The 23800-nt window shown below is 28.8% G+C and overlaps 1 protein-coding gene across 1 annotated transcript in view; it reads left to right on the forward strand.

The window, feature by feature from the left end:
• Nucleotides 1-23800, forward strand: part of LOC107455245 (disintegrin and metalloproteinase domain-containing protein 10) — a 90587-nt gene that overhangs the window by 62004 nt on the left and 4783 nt on the right. Inside the window, exons 9-13 of the mRNA XM_043049301.3 lie at nucleotides 120-215; nucleotides 8688-8769; nucleotides 10416-10543; nucleotides 10669-10783; nucleotides 21327-21461. Coding sequence (XP_042905235.2) covers nucleotides 120-215; nucleotides 8688-8769; nucleotides 10416-10543; nucleotides 10669-10783; nucleotides 21327-21461 — 556 coding nt within the window. The remainder of the gene's footprint in view (nucleotides 1-119; nucleotides 216-8687; nucleotides 8770-10415; nucleotides 10544-10668; nucleotides 10784-21326; nucleotides 21462-23800) is intronic.

The raw sequence follows: 23800 nt of genomic DNA on the forward strand, positions 1-23800 counted from the left end.
TCCAGTTTCAAAAAAAATTTCCTCAGAATTTCAACCTAGAAACTGTAATTATTGCTTTTAGCTACAGCTATAAAATGAAGGCGGTGAGTTTAAAAAATATTTTCTTTAAAATTTTCCAGCCCGAGTCAAGGACCTTGTTGCTCTCAGGACTGTCGGCTGAAATATGGTGAACTCTGCAGAGAAGACAACGGATGCAGAACAGCAAGCTACTGCGAATATCCTTTACTATGTTTCTATATATGAAGAGCTTAATTACAGTATAATATGTATTACAATACAGCACAAATTACAATACAATACAAATCACAATAAAATACAAATTACAATATAGTATACAATTACAATATAGTATAGTATCACTGTAGTATAGTATCATACGATACCAGTTGAAGTAAATGAGGATAACTGTACAAAATCACCTAAAAAGTATCAGAAATGTTCCTGTATTTCTAAAAACTTAACCCTTGAAATATAGCAAACTAAAACATTCTTGATAAATTTCTAAAAAACAATTAATAAAATTACAATTATCATGCTTTTATTAATAGTTTTTAGAAATTTATCAAAAATGTATTAGTTTGCTATATTTCAAGGGTTAAGTTTTTAGAAATACAAGGTCATTTCTGATACTTTTTAGGTAATTTTGTACAGTTATTTTGCACAGTTCATTCAACTGGTATCGTATTGATGTACATAATCGTTCGTAAATGTGAAAATTCAGTCTGATATACTCAGGAAGAGAATTTCTAACTAATAAATATCTTTATTTGTAAATATAAGTGATTTCCAACATACGAAAACAACTTAGAAATATCATGTCTTCATACAATCAGTTTTCAAATCCAATATACAAACTTACAAAATTAAGCCTTTTTGAGTACCGAGATTTAAAAAAATCAATTTTTTTAAAATTCAGTAGCGCCTTTTTTCTATTTAGTTTTGTAATATCTCGTTCAGATCATTTATCTATTTCTTGTTTTAAACTCAATTTTACCGCTTTAATAACTAATATAATATTATAAATATTTTCTGGCGATTTGTCACTTTTTCCCCATGAATTTTCCCTAAAAAATTTAAAGAGGGAAAACATGTAAAAGTCTGTCTAGTCTTAGGAAAAATTTATTTACCCAAAGAAACAATTTGTAATTGAACTAGATCATTTATCTATTTCTTATTTTAAACTCAATTTTACCTCTTTAATAACTAATATAATATTATATATATTTTCTGGCGATTTGTCCTTTTCCCCCTTCGAATTTTCCCTAAAAAAATGAAAGAGGGAAAACATGTAAATGTCTGTCTAGTCTTGGAAAAAGTTTATTTATATAAAGAAACATTGAGTCAGTCGAAATGCAGCTGATATCTTATCTCAAAATACAGGATGGGGATAAAAATTTATTGCAAGTGAGCATTTCTGAAATCAGTATTCGTCAGCTGAGATTCGCTGATCTCTTAAAAATGAACTCTCTCTTTACTGCCATTTCCTGAGTTATTTCCTCTGTGTGATTGTTTTATTACTCTCATTTTAAACTGATTGTGACGGGTCAAATTAAATTGAAAAGTTTATTTCAGTGGTTTTATACCACAATTGAAAAAGAAATGAAAATCTTGCGTTTAAGAAAAGTAGAGCACGTGTCTTTTTCACACTTTCGCTGTATCTTGTTCAAATTTTCAATCGTTAATAAAATACTTTTTATTCATACACTCAAGTTCAAATACATTTTTTTAAAACTTGTAGTGGATGAAACTTGATGTTAAGAAAGTTTTTTCAGATATTAATTCATTAATTAAATTTAATATTTTAATTTTAGTTTTATATGGGAGAAAAAAGTTTTAATTATTTAATAAAAAGTAATTAAAATAAAATTTTTCTTTGTTGACCTAAGAAGGAATTGACTTTATTATTTTTTTTTATATATTACTTGTTTAAAATGAAAAATAAGAAATCTCATCAAGCTTATAACAACCGCTTGCCTAAAAAACTTACCAGTTTCTTCCCTTTTTTTTTCTTCGAAAACTTAAAATCTAGTAGCCTATTAATTTTCATTTTTAAATTTCTGATCCTACTAATTGAACGGGAAAAAATAAAGGAAAAAAAGAAACAGTATGTCTCCGTTTCGTTATCAGCAATATTAAGCTTCTAGTTTTAATGTATAATCATGGAACTATGATTTCTTTTTCAAACTTAGGTGGTCCCGCAGTGGACTGATCGTTAAGACACGGTTCCCAGCAGATCACCGAAGTCAAGCATCACTGGCTGCGGTCAGTGTGCGGGTGGGTGACCACTTGGATCAGTCTGCGTAAGGACCGAGGTTGTGCGGTATTGGTCCTCGTTAAACTGTGCTACCGTAAAGTGCTCGACTTCGCGCGCAGGTCGTCGGGCTACCGAAGCGGGGGTGCCATCCCCTCCGCAGAGGATCAAAATTGTGATGGCATGTCTTCGGATCATCCTCCGGGATGTTTCCCAGACCGTCGCCAATAGCCCATTGTGCAGCTCTAGTGCGAAGTAAATTAACAACAACAACAACAATCAAACTTAGGTGGTAGCTAATACAACACTTTCCCAGGTTAATTTAAGTAACATATTAATGAACTACTGCTCTTTTTATAATTGCACTTTTTACTTCATCACAATAAGATATTCCGATGTTAATTGGTTATCTTACCATAGATAAAAATCTAAGGATGGTGTCACAGTTTTCCATTGTTGTTATTGCTAATAGAGCCCCTGAATTAGACATATTTTAGACATTATCGTATAGGAGCCTTAATTGCTAAGGCTCCTATACTATGATTCAGGGGCTCTAGTCATTGCGTTTTTATTGGCTGGAAAATCACGTAGTAGGATCCAGTTTTTCCTCTTTCATTTCCATATTTCTTTGGTTGTCATCAGCATAAAATTAATAAAAATCATAAAGATATTGTTTTTCTATAAATTGTTTTGTATCACTAATTTAAAGTTATTTTCCTGTACTGCTTTTATTACCCTTTTAATTCAAGAGCTTAAAACTAAGAGAATTGTTGTTGTTTTTTCTCATTATTATACTGTAATTTTGCACTGCATTTTATGATATAGTTATTTAGAAAGGTGTTATGATATTATTAAGCATTTTACAATTGCAAATAACAATAATATACTATTATAATTTAATATTAAAGGGATCTGTTAAATGATTTAGAACTTAACAACCAGCTTCATGCACAATGATGCAAATATAGCATTTAATATATCCGCCTGTTTGGAAAGAGAAAATATTGGGTAGACTATACTTGAGGGTGCCCCCGCCAAGTTGTGATCGCGATTGATCGCCAAGCTGGGCGATGCTGAAAGCCAATTGTGATTCTGATTGGTTTAGATTTTAATCGTGATTCTACTTTGGATACCGGCTGGCAAGGGCGCCGGCAGCGGGGTGCAAGGGGGTGCACTTGCACCCCCCTGACTTTTTTTTAAAAAACAATTAGAGATACAGAAAAATTTTGTTATAAAATTTCTTTGTTAAACATATTTTTATGGAAAACAAATAATTAAGTAATTATTGATACATAACAATTAAAAAATTGTTTAATCAAACAAGAATTGTAATCGTCTTGTTTGCTGTCCAAATCTGTTTTTAACTTTTTCAATGAATTCTGAGTCATCTTTGATTCTTTTCTTATGCACACTGAGCATTCACAAACTTGGCAGATATCTAAGCTATATTTTTAAATTTCATTTAATAAAATGTAAATAATATATTTTCTATTAGTTATTCAGTTTAACAAAGGTGTATAACACAAGCTGACTTCTCGCAACTGTAAAACTTCTTCAACACAATAAATACCAATGTTAAGCGTGCACAAACACGTTAGTATACGAAACTACTGTTTGTAGTTATTTGTGCTTCAAAGTCAGTAGCTATGCCAGCGCCTCTGGGCAAAATTTGTAAGTACAAGAAATTCGTACTTTTTTTAAATATCTTGCTAACAATGAAGAAACGCATCTTGAAAAAATGAACAGATGAAAGTATATGTAATAACAAAACAAAATATAATAGCAGAATATTTTAAATTTTTTTCGGGGGGAGGGGGGTAGTTTGTTAGAGGGTTGCGCCCCCTTTTATATTATTCTGCCGGCGCCCTTGCCGGCTGGTAAGGTTATTTTTGCTTCTGGTACTAAAAATGAATACTGTCAATAAGATAAATCTTATGCTTCTGTACGATTTTAATAACAGTGATTGACTGGTGTATGAATATAGGTTTAATTAGTAATAGATATAAATGTCCTGTTTGTGGGTTACCGGGCAAACAAGTATGGCGCCAAACATAAGTCGCCAATTTCGTCAAGGGGCACCCTCAAGTATATTTTTCCCAAAATATTAAATTACGGTTGTAAACTCATCAAATTTATTTGAACAATTTAATGTTGTAACAATATAAATGTTATTTTAAAAAATTAATTACTTAGAAAAATTACTTCTGTTCACCCATAGATCTAAATACTTGTAATACTAATAGATAATAATATTTGGACGTAGAAAGTAGAGGCACAAGCGTAAGCAAACAGAATTCTTGATAATACATATATGCTAAGACGAATAATTTTAATTTTAGTAGAACTGTTTTCTGACAAGAAGCAACAATTATTGCAAAGCAATCCTTTGGGTTAGTGAGCGGCAGCGATCAGAGGGCTTAGCCACCTAGTGTAATAAATTAAAATACATGTTCTCTGGTAAAATCTTGTACTTAAATTACTATATCTCCATTCCATTAAAAAAATAAGTTGATTTCGTTAAATAATTGAATTAGATTTCATAATTTAGATTAAATCATTACGAAATCTCTATCTAATGTAAAACGTTAAAAAAAAAATTCTTCAATAATTTATATTCCCTAATCACTGAAACATTTGTCGTCAATTTTGTTAACCATTTTCAACTTAGTTGCATTAAAATACTTTCTGCTATTAACTTGAAATTTTTACACAAATTTGCGCAAACGCTTAGGGTTTTAATAGGTATAATTTTAGAACTTGATTTCAAATTAATATGTAGTAGCCAGTAATCAGAGGCTTTATAGCCACTTTTTCAAGAACAGATTAATAGTTAAATAAAATCATTATTTAAAAAAAACTATATTAGGAGCTACAAAAAGGAAAACCTGTTCAATAAACAAATTTAACAGAAAGTTATTATTTCATCATACTACCTAATAAAATCATCACAATGATTGATAAAATACGAAATAAATTCCTCAATGACATAGTAAATTGTTCAATAAAATCTTCCAAGCAAAATTTATTATTGATTTTTTGCTACGTTTCGTCGCAATAGGTATCATGTCTACTTATTTTCTCATTTGATTACAAATTTATCGATAAGTTCAAGGAAAACTAATTTTCAAGTTAGAATGCTATTGCATTGCAAAGTATTAGTGTAGCATTTTCAGTCCCTATAGTTTCACGAAAAGATTTTACTATTCAAAAAATTTTAATTTATGCTTTCTACAAAGCTTTCAGAAAGTTTTGAATGATAGGAATTATATATATATATATATATATATATATATATATATATATATATATATATATATATATATATATATATATATATATATATATATATATATATATATATATATATATATATATATATATATATATATATATATATATATGCATAGATAGAAAGAAAAAAGAGAAGGACGAAGAAAATTAAAAAAAATAATAAGTTTTCATTCTTTCTTCTTCATTTTTTCATTAATCTTCAGTAATTTCTATGTTTTTTTCTATACTTTTAATTTATATATATATATGAAAAGTAAGCTATTTAAATACAATCGTTTTCCATGGAAGCACTGTGAAATAAATTCTTATTTGCTGGGAAAGATTTATTTTACTTGATAAAAATAACCTATTTTCACTTTTTTTGTTATTCCGCAAAGAACAATGCGTGGAACTGTTTATGCAATGTCTATGCTGAGTAAATTTCGCACGATGACAAATAGAATAGTTTTTGAGAAAATTGTCAACACTTTTGAATTAGAAAAACTTTCTGTGAAACTATGAAAATTACATTACAATGATGTAATTTAGCTACACGCCTATTTTTCATGGATCGTTGCGAAAGCACCTTTTTAAATCAAATTTTTATGTTTCGTTTCTTCGCTGTTTTTTTGTTTCGAAAAAAGCTTTAAATATCGTTCATCTTGATCCTTTTTTTAATAAAAAATCAGTTATAGTTTGCTTAGGAGTTTTTTTCATTTCATTTTTTTCATTTCATTATATAAATTAAAAGTTTTTTAAAATCGTTTTCTGTTCTGCTCTTCTTGTGAATTAAAAGAAAGGAAAAATTAAATATTAAACACAAAAGAACAAAAAATGATTCAATAAAATAGTTTGTACATAATGCAAAATTTCAAAGTTAATTTCAACAAATTCCTTTTTGCAAACTACAAAAACTTTTCTTTAAAAAAAAAAATCTTATTTTTACTATTTCATGAACTAAAATAAATGATTGTGAATTCATAATTTTAACTTTCATAAAGCATCAAAATAATGCAACATGCAACTCAATGCATACATGCAACTCAAAATGAAAAATGAACATAATGTAAAAAATCAGCGAAGTAAAAAATATCTTATCCATGTTAAGCTCTATTCTAAAAATTTCACATTTAATTGATTGTGAAACCATTTTTAGTAGTTACTACAAATCTACGATTCAGGAAATGATTTAACTAAAAATGATGAGCGAATACTGTAATAGTTATAATCTTCTGACTTGTTCTTTTAGAAAATGTTGAAATCTTGATAAGAAAATATTAGACTACGCCCTTTCAGTGACAGAATAAATTCGTTGAAATCGATGACGAAGTCAAACGATTACATCTCTCAAACCAACCGTTAGAGATTATGCATATCAAAATCTTATATCAGTTAAGCATTTGGGGATAATTGATTATCTAACTTAAAATCAATATTGAAAATAGAACTATGTAATTTAGTGTTATTATGTTTTAACTTTAAACTATGATATATTTAAACTGTTCTAGATAAGGTACATTAACGCAGTTTAATAAATCATTCGACTTTTTTAAGACGTCGCAGTCTCAGGAAATATATTTTTAATTTATAGGTATTTAAATAAGCAAAAATTTAAATATATGAATAAGTAATATAGGAATAAGTAATATAAAAATAAGTAATAAAATATATTTAAATAAATAAAAATATTTTCAATTTCAAATGCGCAAACTTATTTTAATAAAACGATATGGACCGGCAATTTAAATGTCGAAACTTTTTATTCCAGTGAAATAAGGAATATTGATTTGACCATAAGTAAAGAGCAGTTGTACTTGTTGTACTTTATTTGCGTCGCACTAGAGCTACTCATTGGGCTTTTGGCGACGGTCTGGGAAACATCCCAGAGGATGATCCGAAGACATACCATCACAATTTTGATCCTCTGCAGAGGGGATGGCACCCCTGCTTCGGTAGCCCGACGTCATGCGCGCGAAGTTGAACACTTTACAGTAGAACAGTTTAACGAGTAGCAATACCGCACACCCTCTGTCCCTTTGTAGACTGATCCAAGTGGTCACCCAACCACACATAGTCCGCAACCAGTGATGCTTGACTTCGGTATTCTACTGGGAACCATGTCGTAACGATCAGTCCAATTGGGGACTTGCAGTGGTTAACTTATGAAGGTAAATTCAATAGTAAAGTCTCTTGATTTAATATAAACACAAAATTTTTTTTTTCTATAATGATCACATTATTATAGAGGCTGAGCACTTGTATCTTCTTCGGCGTAATGTGAAATCAATAAATGCACTTTAGTAAACATTGAGACAATTGCTGTCAGCTCGTAAGATACCAGCTCCCCGTCATGTCAGTGTTTGAACCTCATCTGAAATTGTCGCGGTTGTCATTTTGTCAGCTGAGAGCATGGTTAACGCTAACAGATTCTGTGAAGCACTGAAAAAAATTATATAACTCAGATGGAACTTTTAAAACTGAAGGACTGTGCAGTTTGTCCAGTTGAAGCACTGTAGTCTGAGGCCTTCTGTAGCTACGGAATTTTTTTTCTCCAAAAATCTAATTTAAATCCCCTATGTTTCTAGAAATACTTAAAATATTTATTCAAAAAACATGCAACGTTCAAACGTAAAAGCAGAATTAGCGAATTTACAACTAGGGAATAATAAGAAACTAATGGTTTCATACTTAAATGATACTGCTAGGAATTTGGGCCTCAATGACCACTACCTGTCACTCAATTTGAGAAAGCATTTGGAGGGAGATTCGGCTGAAAGATAATGTTGGGACAGAGCAGGGAGTTGATATGATATGAGTTTACAAAAACTGTCAAAGAGTCCAGGAATTACATCGACCAATTTCACGGTTATGTAAAAAATAGACACACGTTATATTGTAGAAAATAAACAAAAATTTTATTCCTAAAAAGTAGAAAACTAATTTTGCGATTATCTTCATGTAATAAGTAAGTACTAAATCGTAAAGCTTACAGAAAAGAAAAGAAATAGGTAAAATCTACTTTAACAAACGTTTTAGCTTAAAATTTGTTACAAAACTATAGTTTAAGTGCTTTTTTCTGTGTTTGTTTTGATTAAATGTAACTTAAACTTATTTTGAAATTTATTTTAATTTTCCAATCTATATTTATCCTTAACCTGTGTTTTACTGGTCAAAGTCCCTTATGTCCTTCATCAACAAACAAGCCAAACCGAACAGTTTGTAGCGAAGAGTTCGTCTGTTTCAACGGGGTGAGACATTGATTTATTGTTAAGTTTATGATTAATATTAGCTGTTTATAGAAAAGCCTTATGTCTTGTTGATATTTCCTGCTTACTGACATACATAATATGTTCCTTATTGTCTGATATTTCTTGTATAGGGATCCGGAAACTATAACTTCCGGAAATTCGCCACCTCAGACGTTTCTGCCAGTATGTTTCAATAACTACTAATCTTGAATTGGAGTATAAAAAAACTAGGTTGAGTTAATTACCGCTAATAATTCGAGTTAATTATTCATTTCTTCAACTAATCACATGAAAAAACTAAAGTAAGCCAGAAAAAAAAAAGAAAAACAGCAAAACCTGAACTAACTTTCTAGCCACCGATCGGATTTTTATGAACTAGATTGCACTAGACTTCATAATTTTAGTCAAGCACTTAAGATATGCTAATTGAACAACCGAATGAACAACATTATGAACAACTAAACACTATAACTAAATTTAAGTGCAATTTTGTAACATTTTGTATATTTAATAGAGTCTGCTAGTGAATTATTCGGAACTATTTAAAGGGTGGTCTGTAATCGCCACCCTTAATGCAAATTTTTAGAATACTTGCCAAAAATATAGCCACTAAAAATACAATTTAGACATCGCAGATCAACATTTATGAAAGGAAAAAAACGTGTTAAAAATTTGGAATATCACTATTGAGGAAAATAAAATAAGAATACAAAAACTATTTTGCTTGCTGAATGAATTTTAAAGTTTTTATTTTTATTTTTTATTGTTTCTTTTAACCTTTTCTTCTTTTCCTCTTATAATCAAACAGGTTTTGATGTTTATAATCAAGTGATTTGTTAAGTTTTCATATAAGTTTCCCTTTTTACCTTGCTTATAAATTAGTTTGTGACTTATTGTTACGTATAATTTTTTAATTTAATTCTTAACATGAATTTTAAAAATACATATACATTAAGTACGATGATTACAGAACACCGTGAATATTTTTCTTCATCTCGTGTAAAGTTATACTACCAAATAATTTAAAAATCAACGTAAGCGACAAAAAATTCGAAATTTAGAACTTTATATGTTTAGCCTTTTTTGTATTGAAAAAATATCTTTTCTCAAATCAAGATCAGTTTTATTTAATCAGTTTCTAGAAAAAACTTTAATTAATACTAAAATTAAAATTTGAAAAATTTCGCTTAAAACTACGCAAGATATGAGTATTTAAAGTATAATAGTTTTGTACTGAGCATGAGCGAAAACTTTTTAAATTTTTTTAAATAATTTTGTAGTGAATCGCATTTGACAACTAATGAAAACAAGTCTTATTTGAATATCTTAGAAACGTAATAAGTTTCGAGAAATTTTCTATGCAGTTTTTGTACTTTTTAAAATAATGCTCAAAATGATCAGAGATTGTCCACTAATTTATCTTAGTAAAACGTATCTTATTTGCATTTTGCATATTTTTAGTAATAGACATTGGTGGACTCTGAATACTTAAGCAAAAATAAATTGATTTTTTATTTTATCCATTACTGTATAAGGTAGATGACTTAAGAGTGCCGAGTTTTATTTTTAAGATAAAAACAAATTATTGTAATGAACCGCAATTATTTTATTTTATTTTATTTATTTGTTTTTTAACTTTCGTTTAGGAGTGTACGGGATCCATATGTATGGCTTATGGACTAGAGTCTTGCCAATGTATCAGAAGTTATCACGATCCTCTCATTCGATCATGCGAATTGTGTTGCAAACTTCCGGGTGATGAACTCAGTTGCAAGTAAGAGAGTTTCTTATATAATTTAGGAATTAAGCATTTAAATTTTTTACAAGCAGAAAAATATCCTCAATTCAAACTAACAGTTTATGATATTATATTAGTATAGAAATTAAAATTCGTTGCAGATCTTCCTTCGAATGGAACATGCCACCTTATGACGTACCGGACTTATATGCAAAACCTGGAGCACCCTGTGACAATTACAATGGTTACTGTGATATACACCAGTCATGCCGAGAAGTAAGTCCCCTAACGAACCGTTTAAATCTAGCAATAATATATTAAAATATATTTCAGACTGAATTTGAGTAAAGGACAGAAATATTTTTGACTTTGTTAGATCAAATTAATTTTAATACGATTTTTCTTTTTGGTGATAGGTGTACCTTCACTCATTAGAGGTTAATGACTTGTAGTGTATCTACCACTACAAAAATACAACCCCAATTCACTAGTATTTAAGACATGCTAACTCGATTCTATGTCGGGGTGCCTTTACATAGATGAAGTTGACATTGTCGATAACAATTCACCCCCCCCCCCCACATTGGTGACCTTCGGACGTGATGCGAACACTCCTTTCTTGACAGCAATTCTCGCTTCGATCTGACCACGCCCACTTCGATGGATGGTCCACATTGAATAGTTGACTTGCTACTTGTGACTGCGACATTATCCACCTCCTCGTGCTGTTGCTACTCAGTCTCGATCACACCAACACATCCTAGACGGAGGAAGGCCTCAGCACGGATCAATTTAGTAGTCCGATGTGACGAAGTTAACTGCGCAGTACATGAAAAATAAGAAAGATGTCATTACGTTCGAGGTACTAAGCTGCGCAGTGGTTGAAAATACGAAATATGTCAAAACGTTTGGACTACTAAAGGACATTATTATTATGGTAACCCGTGCTGACGCCTGCTCTTTTCTAGGAGGTGTTGATCACACGCGACGTACAACATATTCACTCGACTGCTAATGGCAACACAGGAGCGACCACGATCGTGAACTTAATACAGCTCCCACAATCAGCACTCAAAAAGTACGGTGATCTTAATACAGCTCTCCCGGCTTCTGACAAAACAGCAATGAATCAGCTTGTGGTATCCATTCATTGAATTCTATCAAAGAAATAATTCTGGTGGGGGAGTACTGTAGTGTATCTAATACCAGAAATATACAATCCCAATTCACTAGTATATAAGACTTGTTAACTCGGTTCTATGTCGGGATACCTTTACATAGACGAGGGTTGGCATTGTCGATAACAGCTCACCCCCACAAACTTATTGATCTATATTTCTTTTGAAATGTAAAATAAATTCCTGTGAAATTTTGGAAAAAAATACGGGGGACTGCATAAGGAGATATCGAAAGCAGCGCACATGTCCTGTTCTCTTTTGATATGTCTTAGTAGAATACGAATGGAGATGCTCCTGTAAATATTCCTTAAAATTGACGTTTGGATACCAAATTTATTCCAGGGTTTTTCATCTGAGATAAAATTATTAACATCTAACAGCACAAACTGAAAGTGGTAAAATAATTTATCATGGATATTTAAAAATTGCTGAAATTGATGTTAAGTACACTTACCACAGCCTTAGAAAGGGTTAAATAGCTCTCATTCATTTTTACAAAGAACCTTCGCATGAACGAAAACATAAAAATATTACAAAAATGTCTTCAATAATTATGATGTCTTACACATGCACTAAATGAGGCGTCGCAAACTTAGCTTAATTTGTGCAATAGCTATTGCGTAAAGTACTTATTTATTCTACAAAATTTAATGTCAGGACGCTCAGACGTTTCTGGGGTGTTTAACCCCTTGCATCCGAAGCGTCATGAAAAGACATTTACAAGCAAACTACGGCAAGTGTCGTTTCGTGACGGTCTTGTTTTTTTGGGGTAGGGAGAGTAGAAAAAGAGATTCTTGGGTGGGGAAAGAAATGGGGGTCAGTTAAGGGGAGGACGAACAAAGAGAAGGGTTGGCAGTTTACCTCAATTACTCAAACTATTATCCTTCCCCTAAGTTTCTTCTGAATGGGTTGCTTTTTGCTTTGAAATTTGGCCTTCAAGAAAAACGCCAATACTATCATTTTACTTACATTGAAAACTATTTTGAAAAGCACAACTAAGAAGCTTTTTCTTAAGCAATGTTTTTTTTTTCTTAAATAACATTATTAAAAATATGTAATCTAAGATTATGATTATTCGATAATAATCTACTTCAAATAATGTTTTATTTTTTTTATCCGCATTTTGTTATCATTAAAAATAAATAAATAAATAAAGTAAAAAAAATTGATAATAATAATAAAATAAAAAAAATTCAGTGCTTTTATATTGTTTTAGTTACCTAAATTTTTACAGATTTCAATTGTTATAAAACTTTTTATAGTTTTTCGGCAAAGAATATAATAAAGATTCTTTGAATAATACATTTTTTCTTCATTTTCCTTCCATTTTATCAGATAAGTGATTCTTTAAATTTTTATTAATCGAGGATTTATTCATCAAAATATTAAACAAAAAATCTGATTATAAGAACTTTACACAATTTTATAATTTTCAAGATTTTTTCGTTTAATAGAAATACAAAAATAATGATTAATAGATATGGCGCGAAATATTAAGAAAAGTTTCATTTTATTTTACTTCATATTTATATTATATTTATTTTCTTTCAATGCATGTAATAAATTTATTAATATTATATTTACGGATTTACTAAAAGCAAAAAATTTTAACGGAACAAGTGATGTTATTTTTTAAATTATTTTACCTGCCTTTTTTTCAAACGAACCTTCAGCGAAGAATTAATAAGAGTTATTTAAAATCAGTATCAAATAAAAGTTGTTTAAAACCAGAATAGTTAAAATCCACGAATATTTGATACGAAAAAGCTTCTCGACTAATCTTTCTAATCACTATGGAAGGGGGGAAAAAAACTTGTTCTTTAACTATAAGTTAGATGTTTTTGACATAAAATTTTAAAATTCGAGACTTGCTAAATCACGGTAAGCATCTCAGGGTACCAGAAAAAGTATAAATAACTTGATATAATCATATAATTACAGACTTAGTCATACAATTTAATATGATTTATTATTTATTATATAATATATTCATATTATTACACAATTAAAAGTTAGCCTTTCGTAAATTTGGTCTTTTTATAGATAATTTAATGTGATTTAAAAATTAATCTGGTCTGGATCAGCTTGAATTCCTGATTAGTCCAATTTTAAAAGCTCAGTGGAAATTATTTAGTTCTTGAAAAATATGCATCAATAGTAACAATACCGAATGAACAGGAAGCATAATTTGAATTCAGATTGACCATCATACTATCGCGATTACAAATAATTTGAAGTACTGAGTGTATACTAAGAACATGGTTGAGATCTAGAAATATTTTGTTACGAGAACAATAACAGTACTATTATTCAAGCTACAACAGTACTATTTTTGCACTAAAAGAGAAAACGAAGTAATTTCCATGCTATTCTGTGATTATTATTACTATTTTTGGTAAAAAATTAAATCAAATGCGGATTCATTTGCATCAGTACTATTTAAAAAAATATGTTTAAAATTTATTATAAGTGTAACATAAATTGAGCAGATTGATTTTATTGATTGATTTTATAATCCTTAAATTTAGTTTTTAAAAGAAATCAGGACATGGATTGCACAAATTTGTAGTAAATTATTATTTTTTAGTTATTTACTTAATTATTATTTTTCATTATTTGGGAAAAGAACATCCTACTGTAAAAACAGCTTAATTTAATTGTGAAAATAACAGTTAAAACTCCAATACATATATTAAAAAGGATTTTTTTAAGGGAAAAAGAACTTTTAACAACAAATTACATTAACCACCGAAACTGACTTTAAAGTTAGCAATCAGTGATGTTACAAATGGGTAAATATAGAGCATTTTTGTCATTATCAAATCATAATATTTATAACGATTACGGATTAAATCAAAATGAAAACATAAAACTATGAAAAAAATTGTTTCTGCTTAATTATTTATTCACACAATTCATATTATTAGGTGTAAGTACAATATTTAAAAGGAAAAAACCTGTTTTTTTTTTTTTTTTTTTTTGCTTTTGTTTTTTAGAATGAATGGACTTTTATATCGTAAGACCAAGATATAAGGAATAAAAATCAACATGAAAATAAATTCATTAATTTTAGAATTTTCCTAAATATTTTGAAAACAAAACTCGTTAGTTATTTGTTGCATCTTACTTCCCCTGTTTCCGTAAATATTAAATATTTTTTGCAATTACATTGAATGTGAAAATAAATTGATAAATAGAATTAAAAATAAACCATCTATTGTTCTTGAGTTCTTGTAGTAAGCACTTCAAGAGAATATTACTAGAAAGAAAAAGCATGGCGAATGGAAGAAAGTAACTAATTCCTTGCAATACGAAAGCATTTCCTGTATCATATTATAGAATTCACCGGAATCATTATTTTTAAACAGGCTGTCAACAAGTAAATAAGTATTGTAAAAACTACACAATACACGTTCTTGAAAGGATAACAATATACAACAAAATATAGCTCTTGACACTTATAACCGAGTTATACCATCCACCACTCCCCTTTGTGTGCTATCGGCATCACAGAAAGGGAAATACTTCTGCATTTACAGTGAAATCGTGTGCTAACTCATTAAGTATTAGCGAGCATATTACTTTGATTATTACATATTTCATAGGGGAAAAAAACGGAATTTTGTTATGTTGAAAGAAAGATTGAAGTTTTTCCCAATTGAAATTTCGGGTAAAACTTACACGACCTTATTGTAACATATGGTCTGGTTTGAAATAATTAAGTAAATTAATGTTTTAGTAACTTACTTTTTATAATTATCAAAATAAAATAATTATCAACAGTGAAATCTTAAACATTTGGAATGTATCCACATATAAAAAATAACCACACAAAAAAAGTATTACACCATATTCATCTTAATCATAAAATGATTCTTAAAATATAAGTTGTAAGTTCAGGTAATTTTCATTCGCTTTAAGAAAACTCTTAGGACAAAAGGATTTCTATTTTACCCGGACTGTAGAATCTGTAATTAATAAAAAAAATAATTAATCAATATAGACAGGGACGAATCAAGACAAATACGAAAGCACTAAATTTTCTCCGCATCTCAGTAAGTATTTTAAATTTTCTGTAGCAATAAATGACATTTCTAATACCGGGGAACTTCATGTAATAAAATTAACCAGCTTTATGTAATAAACTTTTTCGATAATAAAAACGAAATGCGCTATTATCTAAAAATTGACAATTTTCAGCAAATAAAGCATTTTAATTTTTTTAGATTTGAAATGAAAAATAAAATGCAATATTTTTAATGATAGTAATATTATTGATCCGAGCTGGTGACTGGAAACCCACCCAGTTTTGGAGGGATGAGTACCAAGTAGCAGCTTGTCTAGGAAGTAAAGGTGGTTTGTGCGCAATAGTGACCATATTGCCGCGATCATGCCATCGCTGACAAAACACAGCTCGTGAGCTTCATTAACTATGTATTTGATTCTAAAATACGTACATTTTTTAAAACTTTATCTGCCTCGATGCCCCATTTTAAACATAATATTTATAAACATAATGCCAAATTTATGAACATAATATTTTATTTTTAATATTAACATCGCAAATCTTGGAAAAAATGTTTCCCTGTGACTTGGACTTTTAGGTTATTTTACTTTCAAAATTTGTTTTCAGTTTTTTTTTAAAATTTAAAGTCAAATTATTTTTAAACTATTTTTATTTTCTATGATCATATATATAAAGAGAAGTTACGCCTTATACATGTTTCAATTGTCAAATTTCCACCAGATGTTCAAAACATTTTATATTTTTGGAAAGATGTTAGAAGCTTTCCTTTTCAAAAAATATATAAGTGTGAATAATAAATAAAATAAAATTAAATGAACATGTCTTTTTATGTTTTCTATAGAGTAGCCTGTGCCCCCCTTGTGGTCAGACCCTCCACTCCAAACAAATGTTTTCCTAATGGCACTTCTTTTTCTCCTGATGGCATTATAATATAGGGAATTGAATATTAGATTTAATAAACTTATTTCGTATTGTAACAATTCTCAATAAAGCGTCAAAATTTATTGAAGATATTTAGCACCTAAACGATTTTTTTAAAATTCGTTTCCATCTTTCCTATTCGAGAATAATTGCTAAAATTCCGATTCTTCTTTTATTCTCCCAATCATCTTTCTATTTTTTTTATTTATATTTAGATTATTTTAATTTTTTTATCTATCATATTATCTCTGTTTCGGTAAGAAACTGATAATTCTAAAACTGAGTTGCTCTTAGACTATATGACAGGAGAGAGAGAGAAACAGATGGAAGGAAGAGCCCATTCAACTTTTCTGAGAACAGAAGCAGGGAATATTTAGCGGCTCTCTTTTACCTAAGCTAAACGGTGAATTCCAGCCGTGTTCCTGAAAAGGCAGCACTATAACATGACACCTTTTGTCACACTCTATTGTAGAAAAGCACGTTGCACATTTCCTTCTTTTCTACATACTTGGAGATTTATTAGAAAATCAACCAGTAACTAAAGACAGCTTTTTTTGTTAATCAAAATTGAATCTTAGATTATAAATCAACCGCTAATGTAACTTAGCTTTAAATGTAACGACTAAGGCTAAATATTCTGTTTAAGTATTACGTAAGCGAAGTAATTACGAAAGTATTAAGTATTACGAAAGGAAGAAGAAGGAAGTTTGAGATCTCATTTTTCTAACAAAAGGGGTGAGGTCAATGAGCAATGTTTACAAAAAATATTATAGTCACATTATTTTCAATTTTTTTAAAATAAAAAATACATTTTAACGAAAAATTAGGAAAAATTAAATGTCCTGAAAGAAAATACTAGAATTTCCTGAAACAATATTCAAATTTTTTTTGTTCCTAAAAAGTTTCTTAAAAACCCAAAAATATGATCTATTATAACATTTCTATATAAGTTAAGTTAATTATTATTATTATGTTAATATATATATATATATATATATATATATATATATATATATATATATATATATATATATATATATTCTGTTGTTCGATGCCAACTTATAATGATAGTTAAAATAAAATTTAACACAATCAACAAAGCATACTTACTTATTCCTTTCAAGAGACCAAAAAACTATTTCAACTATATCTAGATTAGCGGTGTATCAATTGCATAATATTAGTTGGGCATATTACTAAATAAAATTAATCGTAATTGGTTCATACTAAAATTAAGTCACCAAAATTATTTAAGCGTCATACGGTTCCCCAAAATAGAAGAACCTTTTCTCCATCCATTGTACTTTTTAATACATAGTTTATTCTTTTTTATTTCAATAAGTATCTATTAATAAAGTTGACTAATTATAACTGGTATCAATAATATTAAGGCGATTTTTTACGTTTCTCCTAAACATACTACGTAGTTCTCTTCATTTATTGTGACTTTCAGAACATAATCTTTTTTTTGTTCCACTTATATTGATTTTAAATTATTTTGTATTATAGAAAAATATTTTAAAAGTATAACTTTGAACAAAATAAACATGCGATTTCGGAAAACTTACTAATTTCGAGACGCAGTCAACCATAGTTTTGTTCATCATTGGGTTTATCTGACATTAAAAGATAACACTTGAAAATATCGTGCAATAAACTCTTTTTATAATTAAATAGAGCTATGAGCTAGCAAACATTACTGATGATTTATCTTTAAAATATATATATTATAAAAATACATATATTTAAAATTGCTGAATTATTGTTTAATTTATAGCAAAGGTATCTGTAAAACCAATGAGTAAATTCTATTTTTCAAACTCTTGAACGATGTAATTAAATTTTTTAGAGAATTTTTAAGATGAGTGGTAGATTAGTTTCTTTCATCTTCTGTCCAAATTTTAAAATGCACTAACAGTCCTAATTAATACGAAACACAAACTCATAAATTGATAGTTATAGGTGTATATAAATATAGATTCATATAAATATAGATCCATATAAATATAGATGCAGAGAAAAATAAAATAAAAAACGCACAAAATAAATATGCTTAAAATGTTTTATATTTCAGTATAAATTACTGTCGAAATTATAAAAAAAACTTTTTTAACTTTAGTAAGTAGATTTTACTCCTTATAATTATGACAATCTATAAAAATAGTTTATTCTAAAGAAATACTTTTAATTATATCAATCCCGCTACATATGAATGACTGACTTATGAACATACAAGAATAATAATTACTTATAATTTTTATATTTTTATTCAACTGTATTCTTCAGTAACGTTATTACAAAGTAATTATGATTGCAAATCCTGTCAATTTGAACACTGTTGATTTGAATAAAGAAGCAAGTCGTAAACAATTATATTGCATGCATCTTAATTCTTTTTTTTCGGTCAGGACACTTAATAAAATGAAAGATATGTTTCAGAAGCCGTTTCTTATTATTGATTTATTTTAAAAGCTAATACTCTTAAATTTACTAAAATATAACTCGGAACCGTTTAGTATTAATTTCTTTATTTAAGAAATAAATTTAAAGATAACACAATCATAATATTAGATTTCATAAACCATGTTGCATTAAATAAAATTAATAAATCGCTGTACTTATACAAAAATTAAACGGATGAGATAATTTGAATATTCGGCACTTATCAAAAGAGTCTTCCTCTCTTATTTAAAATGTCGAAAGAATAGAAAAAAAGGAAGAAAGAACGAAATAAATAAAAGAAAGAAAAAAATTAAAGTATAATTTATTACTCCTCTACTTGAAAATCGCCAATAAGGTGCTAAACTTTTATTTTCGGAAAACTTATATTTCATGTATTTGTCAACAATTCCCCTCCTTTGCCGCATGAGTGATTTTGAATACTCAACTGCGAGAAAACGATGACCCCTCCTCAACCCCTCACAGGAAGATAGTTTTGGACGAGTTCAATCATAGAAACTGCTTTCAGAAAACTCCCGTAATGAAGGGACACAAATTCTAGGACTCGATCGGAATCAGAGGGTTAATTCTTATCCTTTTTTGCGAAAATGTGATTCAAGTAAATAAATAAAAGTTTCGAATATCAATTCAATGAAAATAGATCGTTTCATGTCATAGAAATAAAATTGTGGAAACAAGTGTAGCGTATCTACCACTACAAAATTACAACTACACTTCTGTGAATGCATTTGTAAGACATTTAAAGGGCATATGAAATAATACTGAAACACAAATGCAATTTGTTTTGCTATCTTACTTATTTTTCTTTAAAAAATTATTTTTTGCTTTGAAAAATTATTCATACTTTTGCTGTGTTATCTTCAAAGCAGAAGTGTTTCTATTCAATTGCGAAACCAATAGAAATAGTTTTTATTTATTTATTTATTGATTAGTCCTTTGACTCTGAGCTTTTATTAAACATTTTTTTCATAGTTTCCTTTTGTATTAATTTCATTTTGTATTAATATTTGAGCGAAAACAAATACAAATGTTATCGAAGCTCGACTAATCATAATTGGGTATAATCTCGTCAAGCGTGTTAATGATTCATCATATTTTGTTTTCCTCCTCAAATAAATTTTTCACCCTCATTTTGTGTATTTTTTTACTTCAGTTTTAAAATAAAATTCGAAAAATATGTTATATATGGCAGCATAGTTCTTCTTAGCCAGCAATGGCACCTTCTCTACAGAATTATTGCAGTTAAATTGCTAAATAACAATTTTCAATACAAATTAACGTTTATAGCATATATCACGCTATGAAGATTATTTTGTAATAAAAACTGTCATTGTTCAGTAAAAAAAATAAATAAAGTAAAATAGAATAAAATTAAATTAAATAAAATAAAATAAAGTAATAGAACTTTTTTAAAATACGATTTTTTAGGAAGTATTCGACCAATTTTGTTTGAATTTTGGAATTTAGCCATATAAAATAACATTCCTCAAAATTATGTAAAAGTTAGCTTACCTCACAATTAAGTATTTTTAATCTACTACTATTCTTAAAAAATAATAAAAAATTGCAAATAATTATTAACAATTATTTTCTGAATGGAATTATGATTAGATAAAAAGAATTGTAAGCAAAAATTTTTCAATTAGCTTAAAACATTTTCCAGTTATACGAAATACCCAGAATGTATGATTACCATTAAGGATTTCAAGCTTATAACTGCTCTCCTGATAAAACTACTCGGATCCTATTTTCCAAATTGCGGCTACCCTCTATATTCTGAGAGTAAAAAATCGGAATCCGTCGAAGAAATATACGATTACTCATAGAAATTACGTTTTGTACCTGATTTCGTGACTTATAATATCTTCGGCACTAAATAATTGGCATATTTAATAAAAGCCTCAAACCAATAAGATTGAGACCAATAAAACGTGAAGATTCGATCGTGGGATCAAAAATTATTAAGCGTTGTTCGTTTCCATTTATTTTCAGCTGAATATTATCATGATATTATTATATTCGAAAAACTGATATTGTTTTTATATTTCGTATTTTATTCTTAGAAATCTCAATTGTATTCAAATTCCAAATATTACATATTTTTTATTAAAAATTGATCGTTTTCTTTTTTTTATTTATTGGTTGCATATTGTGTAACACAATAAAGTAATTTATATTTTTTCAAAGAAAATTTTTGCTGTTCCTATATCTTGTTAACTGTCTCATGAATTAGATCGACCCATCGGGACCACTGGCAACACTGAGAAATCTTCTGATGTCCCCTGAAGGGGTGGCCATTCTGAAGAAGTGGATTGCAGAAAAATGGTGGAGTATGCTCCTACTCTTCTTTGCAGCTTTCTTCACTGTGGTGAGTGCATTTCGAATATTGTTAAACTCTGCGAAAATCAAACGGCTATGCATTCTTTACATATATTACTGTTAGTTTTGGTAATCTTTACGCATACTGGATGTTCCATAATCACCGCCTTTAACAAATATTTTTAGCTCCCTTGTTAAAAATTTCTATAGAAAATGTACACATAATGAGTCGTAAGTTAGGGGAAGAGAAATAAATAACGTCGTCAAGCCCTGAAAGCGTTATTTTTTTCCTGACGAATCATTAGAGAGAAAGATGAGAGTAAAAACATCTAAAAATTCTTCGATTGCAAAATGAAACATAAAATATTTCAAAGGTAACTCCGGCAAAATTCCTTCAATCAAATAAGTTTAGTAGGGGGAAAATGAGGACTACACTCCACTTTTAGAGTTGATGTCCTCTCTTACTATACTAAGAGCATATATGTAATTAATATAATGGAAATTATTTTGCGAATTTTTTAAAATTTTTTGCCATTGGAAAATAATTTAAAACTTTTTTCAAATTACAAAGTGAGCATCAATTCTTTCAAAAATAACCATATGTGTCAAAAAATAAGTACTCAAAATTTTTTGAGTAGAATTTGTTTAAACCAATACTACGTTAAGAGCATGTTTAAAGTTAACGTATTGGAGGACACTTTGAAAATTTTTTATAATTTTTGAAAGTGAAGAATTCATTTGAAACTTGTTTCAGATTACAAAGTAAGCGTCATATTTTTCAAAAATACCCATATATATGAAAAAATAAATTCCCAAAACTTTCAAGAAGCATATGTTTTGTCCAAACCGTAGAACATTAAGAGCATTAATATAGTAAGCATAATAAAGTACAATTTGCGAATTTTTTATAATTTTTTACAATGAGAAAATAATTTGAAACTTGTTCCAGATTACTAAGTAAGCGTCAGTTTTTTAAAAAAAATAGCCATATTTGTCAAGAAATAAGTAATCAAAAGTTTTGAGAAGAATTTGTTTACTCCATACAATGATGTTTTAAGAACATATGTATAATTGACGAAAATGAGGACTATTGCGAATTTTTTTATAATTTTTATCAATAAGGAACTCATTTAGAACATGATTAAGATTAAAAAGTGAGCGTCGATTCTTTCAAAAATACCCGTCCGTAAATGTAAAAAAAAAAAAGAAATCCAAAATTTTTAAGAAGCCATTTTTAGTCCAAATAATGCTACGTTAACAGCATAGAAAAATAAAAGAGGACATATTGCGAATTTTTATTAACTTTTTCCAATGAGTAATTCATTTGAAACTGGTTTCAAATTACGAAGTAAGGGTCAAATTTTTCAAAAATACCCATAGTTGCAAGGAAATAAATACTAAATCTTTTTCAAAAAGCATTTGTTTAGTCATGCAACGTTAAGAGAATATGGTGGTGGACACGTGGCGAATTTTTTATAATTATTTGCCGCGAGGACATGGGCGGATCGTGAATTTGTGGGGCCCTGGGCTGAAACTACTTTGGGGCCCTAATAGCCATTTTGTCAAAAAAACTGTTTTCTATATTGATGTAGATAAGTATATAGAAAAAAAATAGGACAATAAAATAACTTTATTTATTTTTATTTGTCTATACAAACAGCAACTGTACAACATTATTGCAAAAGAAAATGACAGGTTATGTGTAGTTATGTTATATAAATTATAAAGCAACCTTTCTGCATTTTTGTGCTGCAAATTTCTTTATTTGCTCATCACATTGTAAGTCCTTCGTTAAATCACAATTTATGGAAAGAACTGATAAATGATTTAGTCGATGGTTCGACATTGTTGTCCTATATTTGTTTTCTATATATGACATTTTGGAGAAAGAGCACTCAGCTTCACAGCTAGTGATTGGCAAAGTTAAAAAAATCCTTAAGTTAGTGTAGCAATTTGGGAAAACGTCAACAAATTTCTTTATCATAAATTAGCATAAAAATTTCACTGCAAGAGGTGTAAAACTGTAGCTCAGACTGAAGTAAATACGATTTTAACTGAATGCACTCATTCACTAAATGCTCGTCTACGTCATCTGTATAATAATCAACAATATTACGTACACTTTCCAGATCTATGTTCTCCATATTTTTGTCTTGCAAATCCATTAAAAATTGGAATTTCTTGCTATACATCTCATAGACTTGGCTCCTTTTGTTTAAATCCATAATCAGCTTATCCAACGCAACGTTTAGCGTGTCTCTTTTAAATTCTTCTGCGCCGTATACTGAGAATTTATCCGTAGACTTATCTGAAAATTTTGGAGTCATGCGTCTCTTGTTTATGTCATTGTAGTCTATTCCCACACTAGTATTTAATTTTTTAGCTTTC

This window comes from Parasteatoda tepidariorum, chromosome 6, assembly GCF_982258835.1.
Source record: "Parasteatoda tepidariorum strain Cologne lab strain chromosome 6, Ptep-v5.0, whole genome shotgun sequence".
Taxonomy (NCBI): Eukaryota; Metazoa; Arthropoda; class Arachnida; order Araneae; family Theridiidae; genus Parasteatoda; species Parasteatoda tepidariorum.